Raw genomic sequence first — 21,320 nt, forward strand, 5'->3', positions numbered from 1 at the left:
CTTCAAATAAGAATAAATAAACCAGATGATAGAAATTATGTCAAGTGATTTGACAAATGAATTGCATCAAATGGCACTAAATTAAGTTAAAGACGACGATGCTAATGTAGGAAAACAGGGGGTTTTCATTTGTAAGGGGCTGATATTTTGCCTCTACCTGCCCACCCACCACATTCTTTCTTATGTTGCCACTCTGCTCTCCTGTCTCCTCACCTCAGCTCGTAGGTCAGCTAGTTTCTTGTCCATACTCGTCCTAGCTCCCAGCTCGTCCTCCAGGTCTTCAGATATGCGGCCAAGTTCATCCTCATGTATTTCCTTCAGCAGATTCAACTAGATGGTGTTAAGAAGAGGAGGAAATATTAAATCTTATTAAATTGGGATGCATGACAGCAAACAAAACTTTTTAATTGCTTGACAGTTTTATCTTTTGATCAGTAAACAGATATATCTGGTCACTTCTAGAACAAAATATTCACTGTGATCTTGAATATCTTGGACCAGAGTGTAGATAAGTTTGAGCCAATCTCCTCTCCCATAATTTTTTCATCCCTCCTTCTGATCACTGCATCTCCGCATCTGCCTCGTCTGCACCTTTGGCATTTCACCCTATCCTGCGTTCATCTTTATCTTCTCTATGCTGCTTATCTTCAAAACACCTATCATCACTGTCCACACATCTCTAAAATCCTCTGACCCACCCCATTCCATTATTTGCCTTTGTTGGTTTTATCAGACTGAATCTGTCATTTTGTGTTTGTTGTACCACCAGCCTGCCTCTCTCCTCTCTGAAGGACTGGACTGCCCTCAGGTGGATTTCCTCTGCCATAACATTAACCACGTTTATGGCCTTAGGCCACGAGCAAACCTACAGTATATGAATTATTCCTTGGTTGTAGACACCAAAGATAAGTAGAACCACAGTAGCAGTAAATGATAGCGGGCATTGTTTGCAATATTTTACTAGAATATCGCAGAATGTACTCTACTATCCCACTGTATAAAATGTGTGTGCCGACATATATTACTGTTGTGAACGCGCCTGAACATTTGCTTTCTAAAATTATCCTTAGTTTGGATATTTTCTATTGACATCCCTAGACTAATGAGGTGAACTTTTCTTTTTTTTCTTTGTCTTATTAAAAAACTGCATATTTGGTTCCCAACACATTTATTTATTCTGCACACCAGTCTGAGGTAACATTCTGACGTACCATCTTACTTGGTTCGTTTTTTCCTACTTCTCTGTATCATATTCCAACCTAACTCTGGTCTGCTTCTTATGTTACCGTAAAGCTTTCACTCCTGGCAATCATTAACATGTAATTCCAGTCTTGGCTGAACTGAACAGTCACTCTGTCGGTCACCAGCTTCTTGTTAGTCGGGGGTTGTTGGAGAGTAAACGGTCTTATGACTGATGTTTATGACGTCACTAGCCACTAGAATGATCTCGCAAGTCTGCAAGATAGCAACCCATCTGTGTAGGAGCCTCATCCAGAAAGTAGGAATTGCCAAAAATACGGTTATAAAACAAATACCAGTCAATTTATTCATGTCTTGATCCACATAAATACAAATCCAGCAGATGGGTCCCTCATAACGTTGCAAACATAGGGGAGAGCGGGGTAATGTGGGACATTGGGTAATGTGAGACACCCCCTGTATATAGGCAACAGAACACATTTGTGGTCATTTGACCATTATGTTATCAAGCCCCTCCCATTCCCCCCTTGCCATGCAGGAGAAGTTGGTGCAGGTGTTGTGGAAAGTATGTTTTTTCACAAAAATGTGTTTTTTGCATGTAAAAGTAAATCTTCTTGCTTTGAACTTAATCAACTGTTGTGTCAAAACAAATTGAATCAGGTAGAAAAACTTATATCATACATGTTGGTGAACCTCCAACATATAAAACCATGTGATTGATGCTAGCTGAAGATTAGCCTGAATTGCTAAGTGATGTGGTTTTTTCTAAAACGTTGGCTGTGGGGTAAAGTGGGACAAATGCTGTGAAGTGAGACAGTGTCTCACTTTACCCCACCATGAAGCACAAGTTAAGTTTAGTCTTAAACATATTTTAGTGTTATATTACATTATACAGTGCCTTGCATAAGTATTCACCCCCTTTGGACTTTTCTACATTTTGTCATGGTATAACCACAGATTAAAATTTATTTCATCGTGAGTTTATGTAATGGACCAACACAAAATAGTGCATCATTTGGAAGTGGGGGGAAATATTACATGGATTTCACAATTATTTACAAATAAAAATCTGAAAAGTGTTGAGTGCATATGTATTCACCCCCTTTACTGTGAAACCCCTAACAAAGATCTGGTGCGACCAATTGCATTCACAAGTCACATTTGCAAGTCACATAATTAGTAAATAGGGTCCACCTGTCTGCAATTTAATCTCAGTATAAATACACCTGTTCTGTGACGGACTCAGAGTTTGTTGGAGATCATTACTGAACAAACAGCATCATGAAGACCAAGGAGCTCACCAAACAGGTCAGGGATAAAGTTGTGGAGAAATATTAAGCAGGGTTAGGTTATAAAAAAATATCCAGAGCTTTGAACATCTCTCTGAGCACCATAAAATCCATCATAAGAAAATGGAAAGAATATGGCACAACCGCAAACCTACCAAGAGGAGGCCGTCCACCCAAACTGAAGAGTCGGACAAGGAGAAAATTAATCAGAGAAGCAACCAGGAGGCCCATGGTTACTCTGGAGGAGTTGCAGAGATCCACAGCTGAGGTGGGAGAATCTGTCCACAGGACAACTATTAGTCGTCTACTCCACCAATCTGGCCTTTATGGAAGAGTGGCAAGAAGAAAGCCATTGTTGAAAGGGATCCATAAAAAATCCCGTTTGGAGTTTGCCAGAAGCCATGTGGGAGACACAGCTAACATGTGGAAGAAGGTGCTCTGGTCAGATGAGACCAAAATTTGAACTTTTTGGCCTCAATGCAAAACGCTATGTGTGGCGAAAACCCAACACTGCCCATCACCCTGAGCACACCATCCCAACAGTGAAACATGGTGGTGGTAGCATCATGCTGTGGGGATGCTTCTCTTCAGCAGGTACAGGGAAACTGGTCAGAATAGAGGGAAAGATGGATGGAGCCAAATACAGGGAAATCCTTGAAGAAAATCTGATGCAGTCTGCAAAAGACTTGAGACTGGGGCGGAGGTTCATCTTCCAGCAGGACAATGACCCTAAACATACAGCCAGAGCTACAAAGGAATGGTTTGGATTAAAGAATGTTAATGTCTTAAAATGGCCCAGTCAAAGCCCAGACCTCAATCCAATAGAGAATCTATGGCAAGACTTGAAGATTGCGGTTCACAGACGGTCTCCATCCAATCTGACTGAGCTTCATCTTTTTTGCCAAGAAGAATGGACAAACCTTTCCATCTCTAGATGTGCAAAGCTGGTAGAGACATACCCCAAAAGACTTGCAGCTGTAATTGCAGCGAAAGGGGGTTCTACCAAGTATTGACACAGGGGGGTGAATACTTATGCACCCAACAGATGTCAACTTTTTTGTTCTCATTATTGTTTGTGTCACAATAAAATTTATTTTGCACCTCCAAAGTACTATGCATGTTTTGTTGATCAAAAGGGAAAAAGTTTATTTAAGTCTATTTGAATTCCAGTTAGTAACAGTACATAATGGGAAAAAGTCCAAGGGGGGTGAATACTTATGCAAGGCACTGTATGTGTTTTATTTTTAATGTCATAAACATTGTAGAAAAGCCATCATGCCAAGAAACTACACCAGGAAGACAACCTGGGGCCAAACACCCCTCGCAGAGATGGAGAGTGCAGCTGCTGAGGTCATGCAAGGAAAGAAGTCCTTAAGAAAAGCTGGAAGGGATAGAAATATTGATAAGACAACCCTCAAAAGATTCATAAAGAAAAAAGAGAAAGGGAAAGTAAAATCAGTAGCCTGGGGTGCAGTAGCTGAGGTAAAGAGAATATTCACAGATGAGATGGAGGAGGAGCTTGCCAAACACTTGAAACAACTAGCTGACCAGTTCCATGGCCTTGCTCCAGTTAAGTGCCGTGAACTGGCATACGCAGAGAAAAACAATATCCCTGTCCCTGCCAATTGGACAGAGAAACAATGTGCAGGTAAGCTAGGGTGCGCAAGAGATCACATGAATCATAATAATCATAAATGTGCTTAATTGACCAATCCCCATGATTCTGTTACTAGTCCGATATTAGTTTTGGAATGTGTGGTTGTCAATCTAGCTGTCGGGATTTTAACTATTACAACATGTGTTGTTATGGTAGTTTTAGTGTGGAAAAAGTAAGTGGCTCACTCTCCCCCCTTGATTTCACTTTACCCCTTAGCTGTGGGACACAAGACTACTTTTTTTAAAACAATCATATTTTCACTGCCCTTTGTCCTGAAGACATTCTGATAATTTCCATTGCTAGAAAACATCCTGAATTAATGGGAAATGTGTAAATTTTACTGATATATCATTTTAGCTCGCCTGGAGGGGAGCAAATGTAAAAAATGTCCCACATTACCCTGCTCTCCCCTACTGTACACTGCCACCTAAGACCACAATCAGCTGGGAGTTAACTAACAATTGAAACAAGCTGAAAACTTGAAACTCGAAAAATGCTGTAAGCAGCAGCTGATTGCAATGAATCGGATCCTGAACTGGTTCATAAGATTGGTCTGGATTCAAGGATGACTGAGACAATTTGTATCATCTTTCTTTTGGGAAGTCCAAATCCTTCATAGAAGATTTGATTTTTTGATAACTCTAGAATAAAAATTTACTTTTTACTTTTTAAAGATCTGCCATCAGCATAAGATGCAACTTTATTCATCCCTACTGCCAGATAAAACAAGTTTTAGGTTTGGTTCATTCATATTTGTTAATAAGAAGAAATGTTTGTTTTATATTAGGCATAAATAAATGCCCAATCTACACAGAATCTAAGATTCTAAGACAATGAAAAAGTTTTCATTAATGAATTTTATATTCCATAGTTTGGAGCAATTTTTATAAATAATAAATAACACATCGTAATTATGTTGACATTATTCTGTTTAACTGTGCAATTCAAATGATCGTGTAATAATCCTAAATGTATTAACGTACCTGCTAAATGTTGCGATGTCCAGTGGAGCACATAACGTCTTTGTGCTGCAATATAGTGCAGCATGTTTCTTGCACAAGGGGCACACAAAGATGACTGGCTGGAGTTGAATTACACCATGAAGGTATTCTCAAATAATTTCCCTAAAATTGACTATTTTCTCCAAGTGGTTGATGTCATGATTTAACATTCAGCATCATAACGTTTAGTTAATGAGCATCAAATGCACCATGTTGGAGCAAACTGTTGCTGTTGTGAAGGTTAGGTGAAAGTGCCTTGACACCATTGGTGGCAAACTGCTCGACAGAGTACAGAGTATTTTGGCTTGCTGCATAATGTACATTACATTGGACCAAGGTGTACTGATCCATCACCAGCAGAAACATCACATGTTATGGCATGTAATTTTTCATTCATATCATTAACAGAGATTTTACCTTGACTTCCTCCTGTTGCATTCATCAATCTCCTTGCTGTGGCGAGACATTTTTAAAGCCATTTTAATATTTAACCATTTTTTCTTTATTTCACTGATAGTGGCACCTGCGGGTGATACAGCATTAACAGTGCTACATTAGTTAGTCTCTTAATTCTTTGCTGACACTGAGTATCGAATTTCCTCTATGCATCTCTGAAACAAGGACTTCTGAACTCAATAAGTTTTAACTGTCATTGACATTAGGCAGGCCACATAGCCTTATAATATATTATTGTGGCATTATTTATGCAAATTTTGCTCTTATTTTGCAGCTTGGCGTTCATCATGTTCACACAGGACGTACACTTATCTGAAGTTAGAAGCGTTTGTTTAATCTGAAATGTCATGTTGGAACAAAGTCACCATACGACCTAATGTAGGTGAAGTTTAGGATAAGAACACTGACATGTTCTTCCATGAGGTCCAATGATACTATCATTTTGAATTTAACAAAAAACGCAGTTACAATTAATAAACACAAGTACAACTACTATTATGGGGACATCATTAGATTTGCAGTTTCCTGGCCATAAGCATTGGACAAATTTCAATGCAAGAAAATAAAATATTAATCCTGCAGTTAGTGGTAACATAAAAGCACAGAACCTTGAATAAGTTGCTTGGTTTGATCAAAATCAACCAACTCATTTGTTTGTGTAACCACCATCTACAGTCGGTGACCCTCTGCCTAAACAGAAAGTAAAAACTAGAGTATATGCAACAAGAGTGAGTGAATGTCTTCTGTTTATTTTCAGCAATCCACAGAAATCTATTGTAACAGGCAGGGTGACAGCCTGAAGACGCAGAGGGCTTACCTGTTTGAGGGCCTCCTGCTTGTTCTTGCTGAGCTCCTCATATTTAAGTTTCCACTGACTGAGTTCAGCCTCCAGCCTCTCAATGCTCTTACTCAGGGCAAGTTTGTCTCTGGGGAAGACAAAACACATTAGTATTTCCGTCAGACTGCTATAGTGTCTGTGTGGTTTAACTGTCTCAGCAGATGTCTGCGAGGGGAAATTCACATTTTTAAATTTGTACATTTTTATTATAAACTTTGTTATCATCAGTGTTTATATTGTCCACAAATAATCAAAGTATGTGAAATACTGTAAAAATACAGGTGAAAATACTCTGGTCCATTATGAAGCTATAAAAGGTCAGAGGATGTTATCTGAGTTATCCACATTCTCAATTTTCTATATTACTGCAAATGGCTGCTTATTCATCAACTTATATAATCAGTCAGATAAATCTGAATTCACATGCTTTAAAGGAATAATAGACTGTTACTGTTACTACAAGAGTGAGGTAATTTACTAAATAAGGTTTTCAATTCAATTCTGTCTACAGCAGTGGTCAGTGCTCTCCAACCCTTGTGTGCTGAACCTAACCCTTAAACCGAGGAATAACTGATTTGTGTTGTGTGTGACAGGTGGAATTTGTGCCCAACTGACTTTATTTCAACGTGTTTAAATAAGTGCCTTAAACATTTTAAGAGAGCAAATCAAACACAAAATAAATTTCCAAGTACTGTTCAGGTCCTAATAAATTCTGACTACTGCTGGTGTATATTGTTAAAGTGAAAGTGAGTGCAGGTCAGCAGGGGAGTGTGGAGAGAGGAAACCCATACAAGAGACTTCAGCATGATGAAAGACGATGCAAACTTTAATGAGCGACTGCCCTGATCCTCAAGCAGTGGGGGTAATCATTTTTCAGTGGCACAAAATGAACATAGTGGAAACCTTGAATTATGTCCTCTCATTATCGATTGCAGAGTCGTCCACACTTCACTGCTTCTGGCCAATGGCTGTTGCTGACACTGAGGCATAAAAAAAAAAACCAAAAACCTCTTTGTCTCAAACAAATCCACATCATATTCCCTACCCATCCAGGGAGAATCCCAAAATGGAGCACACAAGCTAGCTCAGCACACAGTGCCAAACAAGGGTGATTGGAGAAAATTGTTGAACAAATTTACAGTCTCTCTAAAGTCAAAATAAGTCATTTCAATAACAAAATAAAAAAAATGTTATCATATGGTTAGATAACTGAGAACAAAGTTAACAAAGAGTGGCATCAAAGTTTTTAGGAGGCCTTTTCTAAATCAGTTTTCAGAAATGACATTGCTTCCCCTGGTGTATTGAAAGGTTTATCTGTGCTCCACCTTGAGCTCCCGGAGAGCGCTCAAGATCTTACTGAATTCACGTCGCTGCCACATTACCTCAGGCCTGTAGTCATGGATAATAAAGACCTTTTTGCCTATGTAATCCACTGAGTGTGGGAAAGAAAGAAATTGGAAATCGGAATTCCTTACTCTCAACAATGAGTAACCATGACCTTGATGAGTAAAATGTCCCTCAAAATAAAACCACTCATTGCAAAGATTAGCCTCTTTCAGTGTTGTATTACATAAATTCTAATCAAGTAGTGGAAATATTTTAATAATCCAGATATCCAATTATTCAATTATTTCTTATTTCATTTAGTTACTCAGAGTTCTCTCTTACTCTCTTTCTTTCAGCAGGACTTTTTGGGACTCATCAAGGCGAAGCTGAAGTGCGTTGAGTTTGCTGGAGTCTTCCTCCACCGTGCTCATGTCCTCCCACAGCTGCCTGCTGCGCTCCTGCCGGCTCATACCGCAGGATAAACGTGAGCTGGCGGGATTAACACCGTCGCTGCCACCACCACCACGACTGTCCCAGGCCTCCTGACTGTCAGTGCCCGGGGTCCTGGAACGCAGAACAGAATCTAGCAGCTCCAACTCCTGATAGAGACAAAGACAGAGAATAAAAATGGGATGAAAATACTAGTTTGCTGATATGAGGTGCATACTATACACTGCGCCGTATTAAATACTAATTGATTTTCCAGTGTTAATGAATAATCAAAGTGCTTTACATTACAGGTCACATTCACCCATTCTCATACACATTATTATGCTTCTAACTTTAAGAATTTCTTTATCACACATTCCAGTCACACACTGCTGACAGTCATCAGTGAGAATTTAGAGTTCTGTGTGAAGTTTTGGGAATGGGGAGTAACCATAACTTTAGGTTACTGTCGTAAACCCGGTACTCTGAGTAGCATGAGGGAGATGTCTCACTATGGGATACGCCAACTCGCTTATTCACAGAAGCACTTATACCAATTTGCCAGCCCTGAGTGGCTGACAGTTGTGACGTCTGTGTCAGGGTTCCACACCTTACATACACCTGATGCAGCGTCACACGTCATTCAAAACAAGCCCACCTCTTCTCGCTTTACCCCAGGAAGGTGGTCTGGTGAGACATCTCACTCATGCTTCTTAGAGAACCGGGGTTACGACAGTAACCTAAAGTTATCTTTCTTAGCATTAGTATCGATGTCTCACTATGGCTAGACGTATGCCAGAAAAGCTCCCAGCCCCTCTTCATGTAAAAGTGAGTGGATAAGGCAGATCCACAGACGAGCCCACACTCAGGACAGCGTGGGTCAGGCCAGGGAAAGTGACAACCAACCCAAAGAACCTCGCAAATGTGAGGGGTGAAGACCAGTTGGCTGCAGCTTTAACAGAGCCCAAGAGGTTGCGAGACCTCTACCTGAATGTGCCCGTAAACCAGTAAGAACTTGGAAGCCCGAGCTGAGGTTAGCCAATGTTATGGCATCCTATATCCATTGATAAAGTCTTTGTATGTTCATGTTATATGTTTGGACCAGTAGGGCTTAACCCAGGATACAAAAAAAGTATCCCCATTTCTAAAATTCGAAAACTTTTTTTCCACATACGTGTGTAAAGCATGGACAGGGCAAAGCATGTGTAACCGCTGCTGTTCTGCAGAGCTATAGGGCGATGGCTGGAAAGCTGGCAATTCCTCTGGGGAGCATGATTCGGCCTCAGCATCACACCAAGGTTCCCTGGAGTGAACCGCATACACGCCAAATGTACAGATATAGAGTGAATATATCTCACATGTTTGGCTGTAGCCAAAGCCAATAACAGGGCCCCCTTCAAGGATTACGTTATCAGGTGTACGTCATCCAATGGTTCAAAGGGATGACTAGTGAGGGCTCCCAGCACCACTGCTAGATGCCAAAAGGGTGACATAGGCTTGGAGATGGACAGCAATCTCTGTGCACCTTTCATAAAACGACAAACCAGGGGGTGTTGGCCCGCCGGTTTTCCATCCAATCCAAAATGGCAAGTGGAAATAGCTGCCAATCAAAACCTTTCATCAATCAAGTTCTACAGGAAGGACAAGATTGTACCAAATGGACAATATCTGGAAGGATAACTCTGTTAGCTAGTTCCAGTGGCAGGCAGTGTGTTGATCCCAGGCTCCTGGTGCAGTCAGCTTGTTAGGAGGTTAATGCGCTAGCTAGTTTTAATAAAACTGTACCTATGGAGTTGGTCCGCTCCGATCTATGGACAGTTAATAGTTAGCATCGACGCGGATCTGACTAGCTTGTTCGTGAAGTGAAAAGAGGTATTTGACATGAATGACATGTGACGCTGCATCAGGCTCATTTAAGGTGTGGGATCCTGAAACAGACGTCACGACTGCCAGCCACTCAGGGCTGGAGAATTGTTACAAGAGCTTTTGAGAATACACAAGGTTTTTGTGAATACGTATCCCGCAGTGAGACATCGAAACGAATGATAAGACAGAGAGCCAAGGTTTTAATAAACCCAAATCATCCTTTAAGCCAAACAGAGAATAAAGGGAAACAGTGATATATTAGCTTATAAACTGGTTATTTGTCATTAGTTCTGTTTTAAAAGCTGGTATAACTGATAATTTTATTACAAAGACTTAAACAGTTAATTAACATTAATGGAACTGTCCTTAACTGGTTTAAATCTTATTTTTCTGATCGCTCCCAATTCGTGCAAATTAACGATGAGTCATCTGTGCGCACCAAAGTTAACCATTGTGTTCCACAGGGCTCTGTGCTCGGCCCAATTTATTCTCATTATATATGCTTCCACTAGGAAACATAATCAGGACGCAAATTATTATAATATAGCGCCATTTTACCTTAAAGGGCTGTTAGTACCTTATCAACCCACTAGAGCACTCCGCTCCCAGAATTCAGGCCACACCATCTGTTCATTTAAGAGTAGGCTCAAAACCTTCCTTTTTGATAAAGGTTATAGTTAGAATTAATTAGTGCTGCAGAACGTTACTTTTCCTATGTTCTAAAAAAGGAAGCGTTTAGTTTAAAAAGGCATAGCGGTATTGATGGCTGATCTGCTGAGTGGGCCACATGGTTTTCATCGTACTACCATACAAACCTAGCCTGGATGCCAGACGAACTTAGCCCCGCCCACAACATTTTAGGTCGGGCAGTTCGGTCTGGAGTCGCTCCGTTGAGGAAAAATTATGGCCCGACCGGGCCAATCAGATTGTCAGGGCGGGCTTTATACGATGATTGACAGATGATCAACGGTAACGTAATCAACCACGTCATCAAAGTGCCCTTGGGTTGAATTCGTTTTCAACAAACATGCCTGCCGCTGGCGAGCTGAGATGTGTAGATGCTGCCATTGAGTCTGTTTTAGAAGACATCGACAGCGCATTCATTTTGAAAGAGGAACACAGAACGTGGAGGCGACGCCAAAGCACCGCGCTAATCCCTATCGCGCCGGCGCTTGGCTGTTCACAACGGACACTGAGGCGACGCTGAACCACCGGGCAGCGCTAATAATATCACCCGTTGATCCAGTAGATCGCTGCACGGCTTTGTGCCAGTCACACCGGAGGCTGAAGCACCGCGCTGCACCAAGGCTGCCTCGCGGTGCTTCAGCCTCCGGTGTGACCGGCACAAAGTTTTAACATGGGAGTGGATGGGAGCCAGCTGTTATTTAAGGCTTGGCGCTGCGCTGAAGCGTCCGGTGTGAACCCGGCGTTAGTAAATAACTCACAATGCGTTGCTTAGCATACGTCACATACTACGTTGCTCTGATTGGTTGTAGGTCTATCCAATTGAGCGAAGAAGAATTTTACTTCCTGGTCAGTTGAAACACGCCCCATAATCACAGCCCAATGGAGCGGTCTCAGACTCACATTCTGACTAGAATTGTGAGTCTGACAACGTCAGGCTAATACAAACCAGTAGCCAGTCAGATTTATCTTGAGCCTCAGTGTACCCCCAAGTTCGGCTTGTACCACATGTGGCTTTCTCTGAGGTTTCTACATATTTTTACCCTGTTAAAAGGGTTTTTAGTAGTTTTTCCTTACTCTTGCTGAGGGTTAAGGACAGAGGATGTCACACCATGTTAAAGCCCTATGAGACGAATTGTGATTTGTGAATATGGGCTATACAAATAAAATTTGATTGATTGATTTATTTGCATTACCATTCCAAAGTTTCATAAAACTTTTTAAAGCATTTTTGGATGTATGAAGTAACTTCTCATTGCTAATCATCATCATCCTTTAGGAAACATTTACCATTGTTATCTAACACACCTTTATAGCTTCTTACAAAACATTAGCAGGGATAAAGTCCTCCCTATATATTTTTGATGGGCTGGTGGCACAGGGGTAAATGTCAGAGGATCATCAAAGTCATTAGGATTTGTTGTGTGGTGAACTTAAAATATTGCAGTACCAATAAGTTCAATTAAACAGCAATGACCCAATATCAGCTGCCTATGAACACCAAACCAAAACCACACAGACCTCAAGCTGAAGTGGTCAAAGGTCATGGGTCAGTGGACAGCCAGAGTAAGATCATGGTGTGTTTGAGTAATATACTGAGGTCAGTCTACAAAGTTCCTGTTTTTTCAGTTTCTAAGAAGAAAACGTTTAGGACATATATATGACCAATGAATAGCATTTGACAATCTTTATTACAACTTTACATGTTTTTCATTTGCATTTCTTACAAACTAATATCCGACATGTAATGCGTCAGCTGTCGTTACAGGTAACCCCCAACAGAGGAACCCAGTGTGTAACAGATGCTGGTAACAAATCACAATATGCCACATGAGGAAGTACTCAGTGTGTGTGTGGGAACAAGAACAATTGAGGGAGACAGGAAACAAGGCTGTGCTGTGTGTGAGCAACAGTCAGCTTCTGCTCTAAGACCACTTCTGCTGCCACTAACACATATAATCATCGCTCATTTGGAGCACCACAGCCTAAATGTGTATAACTCAGCTAGTGCATTGGTATGTTTGTGCATGTATAACCATGGTAACATTGCCCGAGGAAGCTGAAGGTCAAGTCTGACAGGCAATGATGGGAATCTTTTTTCTCTGCCATTTTTTAACACAGACACCATCATTATGAGGTCAGAGCTCATGTACACATGCATGTAGTGTATTTCTGTCTGTGAGAGACAATATGCAACAGCCAAAGAACAAAGGGTCCAACTAGTGCTAACAAACGCATTGAGAGCTCAGTGTCATCCAGAGTAACTGAAAAACACAGAAGGGTAAGGCAGTATCATCATAGGAACAAGTCCTACTATTGGTATGACCATGGGTAACTGTACCAAAGCTCATTAAATATATATACATATAAATGTGGTGGACACACCTGATGGACGGAATTTACCAAAGCCTGTTTGATGTGGTCATGTTATGTTATCCGCTCCTGTAAGGAGATGCAGGGTTACCATGTTAACAGGGTCACTGGGAGGTGTAAGAAGAGGTTGTTTTGATGACACCAGGAAGTGCTGTTGCTGATAAAATTCATGAGAATAAACACACACGAGAAAGTTCCAGTTTATTTCATTGACCCCTACTGTGGTGACCTTGGTTTTACTCTAGACCTTTAAAGAGTCGGACATGGCGACAAACACAACGGGTTTTGGGAAACGCAAGCTTTGGCCTGGTTTGCTCAGACAGAGGCGCAGTTTGCGCTGAGAGATAAATACACATCTGAAATATAGAATAATATACAAGGTATTATAATGTCGTCGCAGCCCTCAGCAGCAGGCAGAGAGATGAGCATGTTACATATAGTCAACTAAATGCTCACCTAAAAGGCTTTTGGACTTTCCGATTCTGAGCGAGTCTACAGATAATTTTTCTGAATGGCCTCAGCAACTGCACGCCCTCTGAGTTAAAGGGGACATATTATGCCCATTTTACCACAGTCGGTATGGTTCCTTGGGGTCTTAATGAAATGTCTGTAACATATTTTGGTCAAAATACCAAAAGGATCATTTAAAACACCACCCTTTTTACCCTGTCTAAAACAGCCCTCCTCAGATTGACCTGTTTTGAGTGCCTGGGATCCAGCCTTTGGCATTTAAACAGCAGCAAATCTCCCCACCCGTGTTTTACCATGCAAGATTTGTTCCAAAGACTAAGGAGTGTCGGTCTACATGCAGTTTCAGTGGGACGGAAGCGGTGCGGCCCAGTAACTTTTTCTTCAGGACACCATCTACGGGCAATGCATTCTGTGCGACACAGCACCTATGGAATACAGTACGTGGAGCTGCGTTTTGTGGACCAACGTTTTAGCTGTGACTTTGTTACATTTGGTGTTGATTTCCTGTGTGCTCATAGGTCATTAGTGGATATCAAGGGCTGCTGTACGATTGACGCAGCGATTTTTGTTCCTATGCATGTCAGGCATCATGGGAGTGTCCAGAATTCTTCCAGCCGCGGACGAGTTCAACAAAGCCCAGTTTCTCATCTAACACCACCAAACATGGGGTGGAACATCCCATTTCTACTGCCGACCCACCGGTTCACGTTTGGAGCTCGGACTTCGAACAAACTAAGCTAAGCTTTGCCAAAAATGAGTTTGAGAGATGGAGCGCCTTGATATCATTCCTTGTTCAAGCAGCCCATGGGCTTCACTGCTGCATATGGTGGCAAAGCAAGGTGGTGAGTGGCGCCCGTGTGGGATTACTGTAGGCTCAACAAACTCTAATTGCTATTCAGTCCTGCACATCTAGGACTTTTCTGACTGTCTGGCTGGTAAAGTCATATTTTCCAAGGTGGACTTGGGTCACAAGGGGCATGTACACCCACTGGACTTGCCCAAGAAAGCGGTTAGCACAGAATTTGGCCTATTCGAATTCCTTTGTATGAATTCCAGCCTGAAAAATGCAGCACAGACTTTCCAGCAACTGATGGATACCATGCTGAGGGACCTGCCTTTTTGGTTTGTTTATCTGGTTGATATACTGGTAGCCAGTCCTTCCAAAACAGAACACCTCTCACCTGCAGACACTCTTTGAGCTACTCAGTCCCAATGGCCTGATTATAAACCGCTTTCACGTTCATGTGCACACACCGCACAAGCATCCATGCATATTCTGCAGCAGTGGTCTGTCAGGCAGATGCAGATTGGTATCCTTGTACCATGCTGTATTACACATACTGTGTTTCACTTAATTGTCACAGAAAAAGTAAAGCAACTCCCCCCCCCCCCCGTTTTTCCAGACACATAAATATGAATTCAGCAGGTTTTTATATAGATCCGTTCTAAGTGTGAGCGATTATAAAAGATGAGCAGAGTCTCTTGTTGGACAGCGGCGCCACCGGGATATCCGCGTTTTTCACCACACAAGCCTTAGTCCATTCATGTGGAGAGCGTCAAAATAATCTAAATCTAAATGTTGAATGTTATTATTTTAGTCTATTCATTTACTCATTGATCTATTTTTTTAACACTGAAGTTCTAGGTAGGTGGGATCCCCCAATTGCCACTGGGTATTTCGCAAACTCAGTGTTTCCCCTACCATTATATTGGGGGAAATATTAAAAAATACAAAAAATACAAAATACAAAAAATATTTTGTATTTTTTAATATAGCGCCAGATCATAACATAAATCATTTTAAGGTTACCTTTCCTATAAAACAGGTCTATAGCTTGCTTTGTTATCAAACAAACTAAATGGCCTTATGTTATTTATCTTATTTACACGAAGGCATGTAATTTCTGTCTCTACATGAGTCACGCACGACAGAGCTCCAGATGCGCGCACACCTCCCCACCAGCGGACAGAGACCATCCATCTGAAAACATGTCTCATGAACCACCTGAGAAGCAGTTAAAAATATCCGCATTTTTTAAACGCTCCCAGGTGGATGCTACTCCGCTCCCAGGTGGATGCTGCAAGTAGCAGCTGGAGTAGCTCTCCTGCTAACCCTAACCCTAACCCTTTTGACCCAGCTTGGCTGTCAGAGGGGAAATACTCCCCCTGGCAGTACAAGACTGATCTTGGAAAGTATTACACCGGACGCCGCCCTGCCGCGCAATTCTCAAGCGTGCAGGCGCCTGGCTGTTCACACGGGACGCGCATTGCTCAGCGCCGGTCAGCCCGCGATTCTGCTTTCTCCGCTTGTTGTATTTAACCGTGAACGCACCACGCCTCGCCTCGCAACCTCACCTGAACCCTTATTAACCCCGCTGCCTCACTTCATAATAGCAATAACATAAACCAAATCGATGTTGTAAAGAAGCTGGTTAGGAAAGGGATGACATTTCCAAGCAACACTTTAATCTATCATGGTTTAATCTATTTTCATCGGACCATTGTTCAAAACCAGCTAATCTGACGTGAAAAAATGTAACCATAGATGGAAGTTTCAAAACGGTAATTTAAAGGGGACATATTATGAAAATTCCACTTTTGTAGTGCTTCTACACATTCATTTGGTATCAGGCATGTCTACCGTCCCAAAAACTCTGGAAAAAAACAACTCCCGCGATTTGTTGTGGTTCCTCTATTTCAGAAACAATATGCTAGAGTGCCTCCAATGGGATTACGATCGAAATAGACGTCATAGTCGCGACATGCCCATGCCCCCATAGATCTATGCACTCCCTCACCACCACTCGACCCACCCATAGATGGACCCACCCACTTTTTAGACAGTCTATCGTTGTCCGGCCGCCATTTCATTCTTGCAAGCCTAGGGAACACTTGGATATGCTAACTAGCAGCATGAATCGAATTCGACAATGCATGACAGTAGTACAAACATGAATAACATTGCTGCTTTTGGTGTTTAGGCAAGCACATCTGTTCACAGTGCTAGGGTACATCACTTAGCATGCCAGACGGTCCCACCAAAGATGCGCACACATGGCACACAGCTTTCTATGAAAACACTGCGACCTCACTACAAAAGTACAGGTTTGTTTACCCTCAGTTACTTCGTCATGTCATTGATTGTGTCTCCGTGTTAACGTTGTAACATCATCTAATTTGTTGTGACTCCACGGATACTGAATGTCTGTTATATCATAGGCACACAGAAAACTGTGCTGCACTGATGTCGGTGTTGGGACCTCAGCTGTAAGAGACCTCGCTTGGAGGAGGGAGAGGACAACCCAAGTTGTTCAAGTATGGACTTCGGAGAGCCACAGGATGCTATCTATGATCCAGATGACTCGATCAGAGTCTTGACTGAGTCAGCAGATGTGACGTGAGTGACTCAATATTTAATCTAAACATTTCAATAATCAGATGGATTACCATCCTACACTTTTTTAGCTGTTGCAGCCTTTTGGTGAAATCTTTGTCTTTCTAATAGAATGGAATCTTGCAACCCTGTTCATAAGACACCCACATATATTGTCTATGAAAACTGCCTCCTGGAGCTGTTTGAGGTGTGTCCTGTGTGTCGGCAGGGGACAGATGTAATATATAAGAAGGGCGAGTGCACAGCAAAGCCGGTGAAAGCAGATGCAACCTTCCGTGAGTCTCACAGGCTTTATTTAAAAGCCAAACAATGTACAAACAGTATGTGAAACATAAATAACATATCAATTAACTGCTGTCTTTAAATGGTCTTCACGATTTAAAGACCATTTATTTATTGTCTTCACGATAAATAGAATAATATAATTACAAAATAATTATAAAAAGAAAATAATAAATACAAAAAAGTGCAAATTGTCCAACTTTTTTTCCCAATTTGTATTACAGACCTGTTGGACCTCATCTTTCACGAGGTTTTTCAGGACCCGGCCCCATATGTGAATGAGGTGCTGAAGATCTCAATACCCGAGGATCTCTCTGCCAAGTATGAGAAACCTGACAAGCAGGAAGTTATAGCCAGCTATGTGAGCATCAGGGAACACTCTGCGTATCTGGAGCACCACGCAGGAGGGCAGGACCACCCTGATTCTCCGGCCCAGATAGCCCCAACACCAGCTAACAAAGCTTCTGTACGCCAAATACCTGTAACGGCTGAGCAAAATTTACATTGTATTTAGAGAATAAAAGCTGACACACAAATATAAAGTGCTCCTTTGTTTACAGTATGGCTACTACTGGCACAAAGTGTATTTTTGTAATCAAGTTTTTTATCATACTTGGTATTTTTTGTATGTATTACCTCTGTCCCAGCCAGTACATTTAATAACTGTTTAAAAAGCTCTGTGGCATTCTTTCTAGCAATCTTTCTGACAATAAAAGTGTATAGAAACAGTGCTTTTAGTGTTTGATATGTAACATGTCAACAATTGACACGTGTAAGATGAGCAGTTAGCAAAGTAATACAGAGGGAAGAGTAATTTATGTATTTTATTTCTCAGTCATATTTGTATTGCAGAAATGACTGATATCTCATGCATAAAAAAAATGCATGACATAAAGGCCCATAATCTGCCCTATAGATGTTGAATGCATTCTGTAGAGAGAACACATTCAAACACACAGGCTAATTAATGGAGGTAAAAACGTTATGTCCTACACCTCCATGAGAGGGGGGAGGGGTGAAAGAGGGTGGGGTAAAATGGGGGCGGGGTGAGAGGGGGGCGGGGCCCTCAAAACAGGTCAATCTTAAGGCCTCTGTATGCTTCTCCGAGTCCGTTGCGGACTGACCATAGACTAGATGGACGGAGGGTCTGTGACGTCACCCATTGGTTTCTGCAGAGTGAGAATGAGGCTAGTAGGGGGCGTTCCCCCGGCGCCATCTTGCCGGTGCTTACTCCTCCTCGTTCCTGGCTAACGAATCAATGGGCAAGAGGAGGAGCGCGAGTGAAGACTGACAGCCGAGCGATGCTCGCGGAGCTCAGCGTTTCCAGGTTAGCTCAGGGCTAAGGAGCTAGGCTACATGCTACCTGACGCTGCTAACCGGTTAGCGCTGTGCTGTAGCTGGTCCGGCTGGTCGCGATCTTGACCAGCCGAGGTAAGTACTAGAGGTAAGTAACCTTGAAACTACACAACAAAACCTTTTGCTTTATCTATCATCATAATCATATGCTTACATGCCTCAAGTGGTTTTTAATATGTAATCGTTATAAAAATTACCGTTTATTTAACACATCTAATGAAAAGATTGAAGCAAGTTAACTACAGAGTTTTGTTTGGTTGTGACCACCTCGTTTATTTAGCCTTTTATGGAATTTTAGAGTGAATTTGACAGATTAGATATGATTATAATCTCCACAAACCAGTGTTGTAAACAGTTCTCATTAATTATATAATTATTTTTCCACAGAGGGAAGTCGAGAGACTTGATGTGGAATGTTATCAACAGCTCTGTGAAAGATTATCACCTTGAATATTACAGATGAGGTAGAAATACATTTTATCTATTTGTACTAAGTTTTTATTTCTTTCAGTACATTACATTTCATTTGGCTGACACTTTGATCCAAACTTACCTACAATATGTGCATTCAACTATGAGGGTACAAACCCAGATCCCAGTACATCGGTTCTCTTAGAGTTGGCAATCATTGCTATGTGTCATGGATAATAGATTTATGGTTGGTTACAAGAATTATTATCTTTTACAATCTGATTTGATACACTTTAGATAAAAACCCAGTGCTTTATTTTTCTAATTCCCCATAAGAGACAGAACACCGTCAGCACAGCTGAGTCCTTCAGGCTTGTCCGTCCCTAATAAAATGACAGGAAACATAAAAGTATGGCATTATTGTATAGGAAGTGATACTTATGAACAAAGTTTCTGTCCTAAAAATTCTGTGGATATTCAACTCTGTATTTGAATTAAACAGTGCACTACCAAGACAATGCAGTATGGAGTTCTTCCACATTATCTTTGCTTTGATTGTTTGTAAGGTATGGAAACAGGTCTGTACCTGGAGTCAGTGCATAGGTGATGACACTTAGTGTTCAGTCTTGTTGGAGTCCTGTTCTGTCTCCTCATGTTGGACATCCACTGGTGCAGGCTGTCTGAGTCACCTGGAGGAAAACTCAAACACACCGATATGTGATACACTGATTTTACAAAATTCATTGTAAATAGAGTAGAAATGTACAGTACACAGTTCATGCTAAAATTGTAGTTGCCATGTAACAATCAAGTTGCTTGATTTCTCAGAAGTTATTAAAACATTTCTGTGTACCCTTTTGTCAATGCTCAAAGTGTTGTCTCTCAAGTGTTGACTGCAGAGACTCAGAATCCAGTTCTGTCTCTTCATGTTGATCACCCACAGGTCTAGCCTCTCAGGATCACCAAGATGAAAACTACACGAACAAAAGAAATATGTAAAAAACAATATCTGTCAGGTTACCATCTTCATACGTATGTATATGCAAACAATAAAATGTCAATAACTTCAGTCTTTTTAGATATCCCAGTTCACATAATCCATCTGTTGAATTGCCTCTTTTTGTGTTATGGGCCTATTTGTTACACTTATATTTGAAGTTATTTCATATTCATATAGTTACTATTTCATGCCATATTCACGTTTCTAACACACAAGTGAGATAAGTTTAATAGAGTTTGAAAGCGGAAAAATTATGGAACAAAAACTTAGTATTCACTGAAACCACAGATGACACATCATCTAGTGAAACAAATATATATAAATATAATAACTATTATTATCATCATCTAGCCTTGCCAGATGTATATAGCCTTAACATTAACAAATAGGGTTAGTCTCAATAAAAAACTCATGCTAAAGAGATAATATAGCATCATTTAAGCTTTCATTCCTGTGACCAGGCTTACATATGTGCGCAGTAGTTTTAAGTGACATACCAACATTGATCGCTGTAACTAATAATCTCCATTTCTTCATTGAAACACTTCTCCACTATGTCTAGAATGCGCACCGGTTTACTGTGTCTAGCATTCACGCTCCATAATGTAGCATCAGGACCGCATCGGGCTGTGCTGCTCAGAGAGGAACCTACAGTCTATGCGGCGAACACAAGCTTAAATAACATTAGCTTAATCTCGACATAAGCTAACAAGCCATGCATCGTGAGCAATGCTACCTGCTAATTATTGCTATGGTTCTAATTATTGAATTAAATAAAAATAGATTTTCACTCACCGGAAGAACTTGACAACAGAGCTGTGAGACGGTCTGTTAGTACAATGAACTGCACAGCAAGCCATGGTTTGTGTCGAGTGCATCGACGGAGATCCGCCGACATGAACCTACAGGTGGACCGAGCAGCTTGCAGGTGGCTTGAGGGGAGCTAACGAGCGGCTAGTGACAAGCTGTGCCCGCATCGTAGCCTGTGCCCAGGTGTCAATCAATAGACCACGCCCCTAATTATGCGTAATTTTAAACCTCAATATCGCTTAAACTGGGGAGTTAGAAAAAAATTCACCCCCCTCAGAGTTGTCATGAATGAAGAACCTCGCGATTGAGACTAAAACCAAAAGTTGAACCATGCTGTAAACAGGTTTAATTCTGCTCTAAAGTTGGGCATTTTAACATGGGAGTCAATGAGACTTTCTATTTCTTGGAGCCAGCCTCAAGTGGCCACCCAGTGAACTGCAGCTTTTTACACTTCCGTATCGGCCTCATCGCTCAGCC

At 41.4% G+C, this 21,320-nt stretch overlaps 1 protein-coding gene across 2 annotated transcripts in view; it reads right to left on the minus strand.

Annotated features, from left to right (window-relative positions):
• Positions 1 to 21,320, minus strand: part of ccdc102a (coiled-coil domain containing 102A) — a 62,687-nt gene that overhangs the window by 15,386 nt on the left and 25,981 nt on the right. For both annotated transcript variants that reach the window (XM_053422231.1, XM_053422239.1), the window contains exons 4-6: positions 8,110 to 8,366; positions 6,421 to 6,529; positions 214 to 330 (exon numbers count right to left, since the gene is read on the minus strand). In XM_053422231.1, the coding sequence (XP_053278206.1) occupies positions 214 to 330; positions 6,421 to 6,529; positions 8,110 to 8,366 (483 nt within the window). The remainder of the gene's footprint in view (positions 1 to 213; positions 331 to 6,420; positions 6,530 to 8,109; positions 8,367 to 21,320) is intronic.

Source organism: Pleuronectes platessa, chromosome 1, assembly GCF_947347685.1.
Source record: "Pleuronectes platessa chromosome 1, fPlePla1.1, whole genome shotgun sequence".
Taxonomy (NCBI): Eukaryota; Metazoa; Chordata; class Actinopteri; order Pleuronectiformes; family Pleuronectidae; genus Pleuronectes; species Pleuronectes platessa.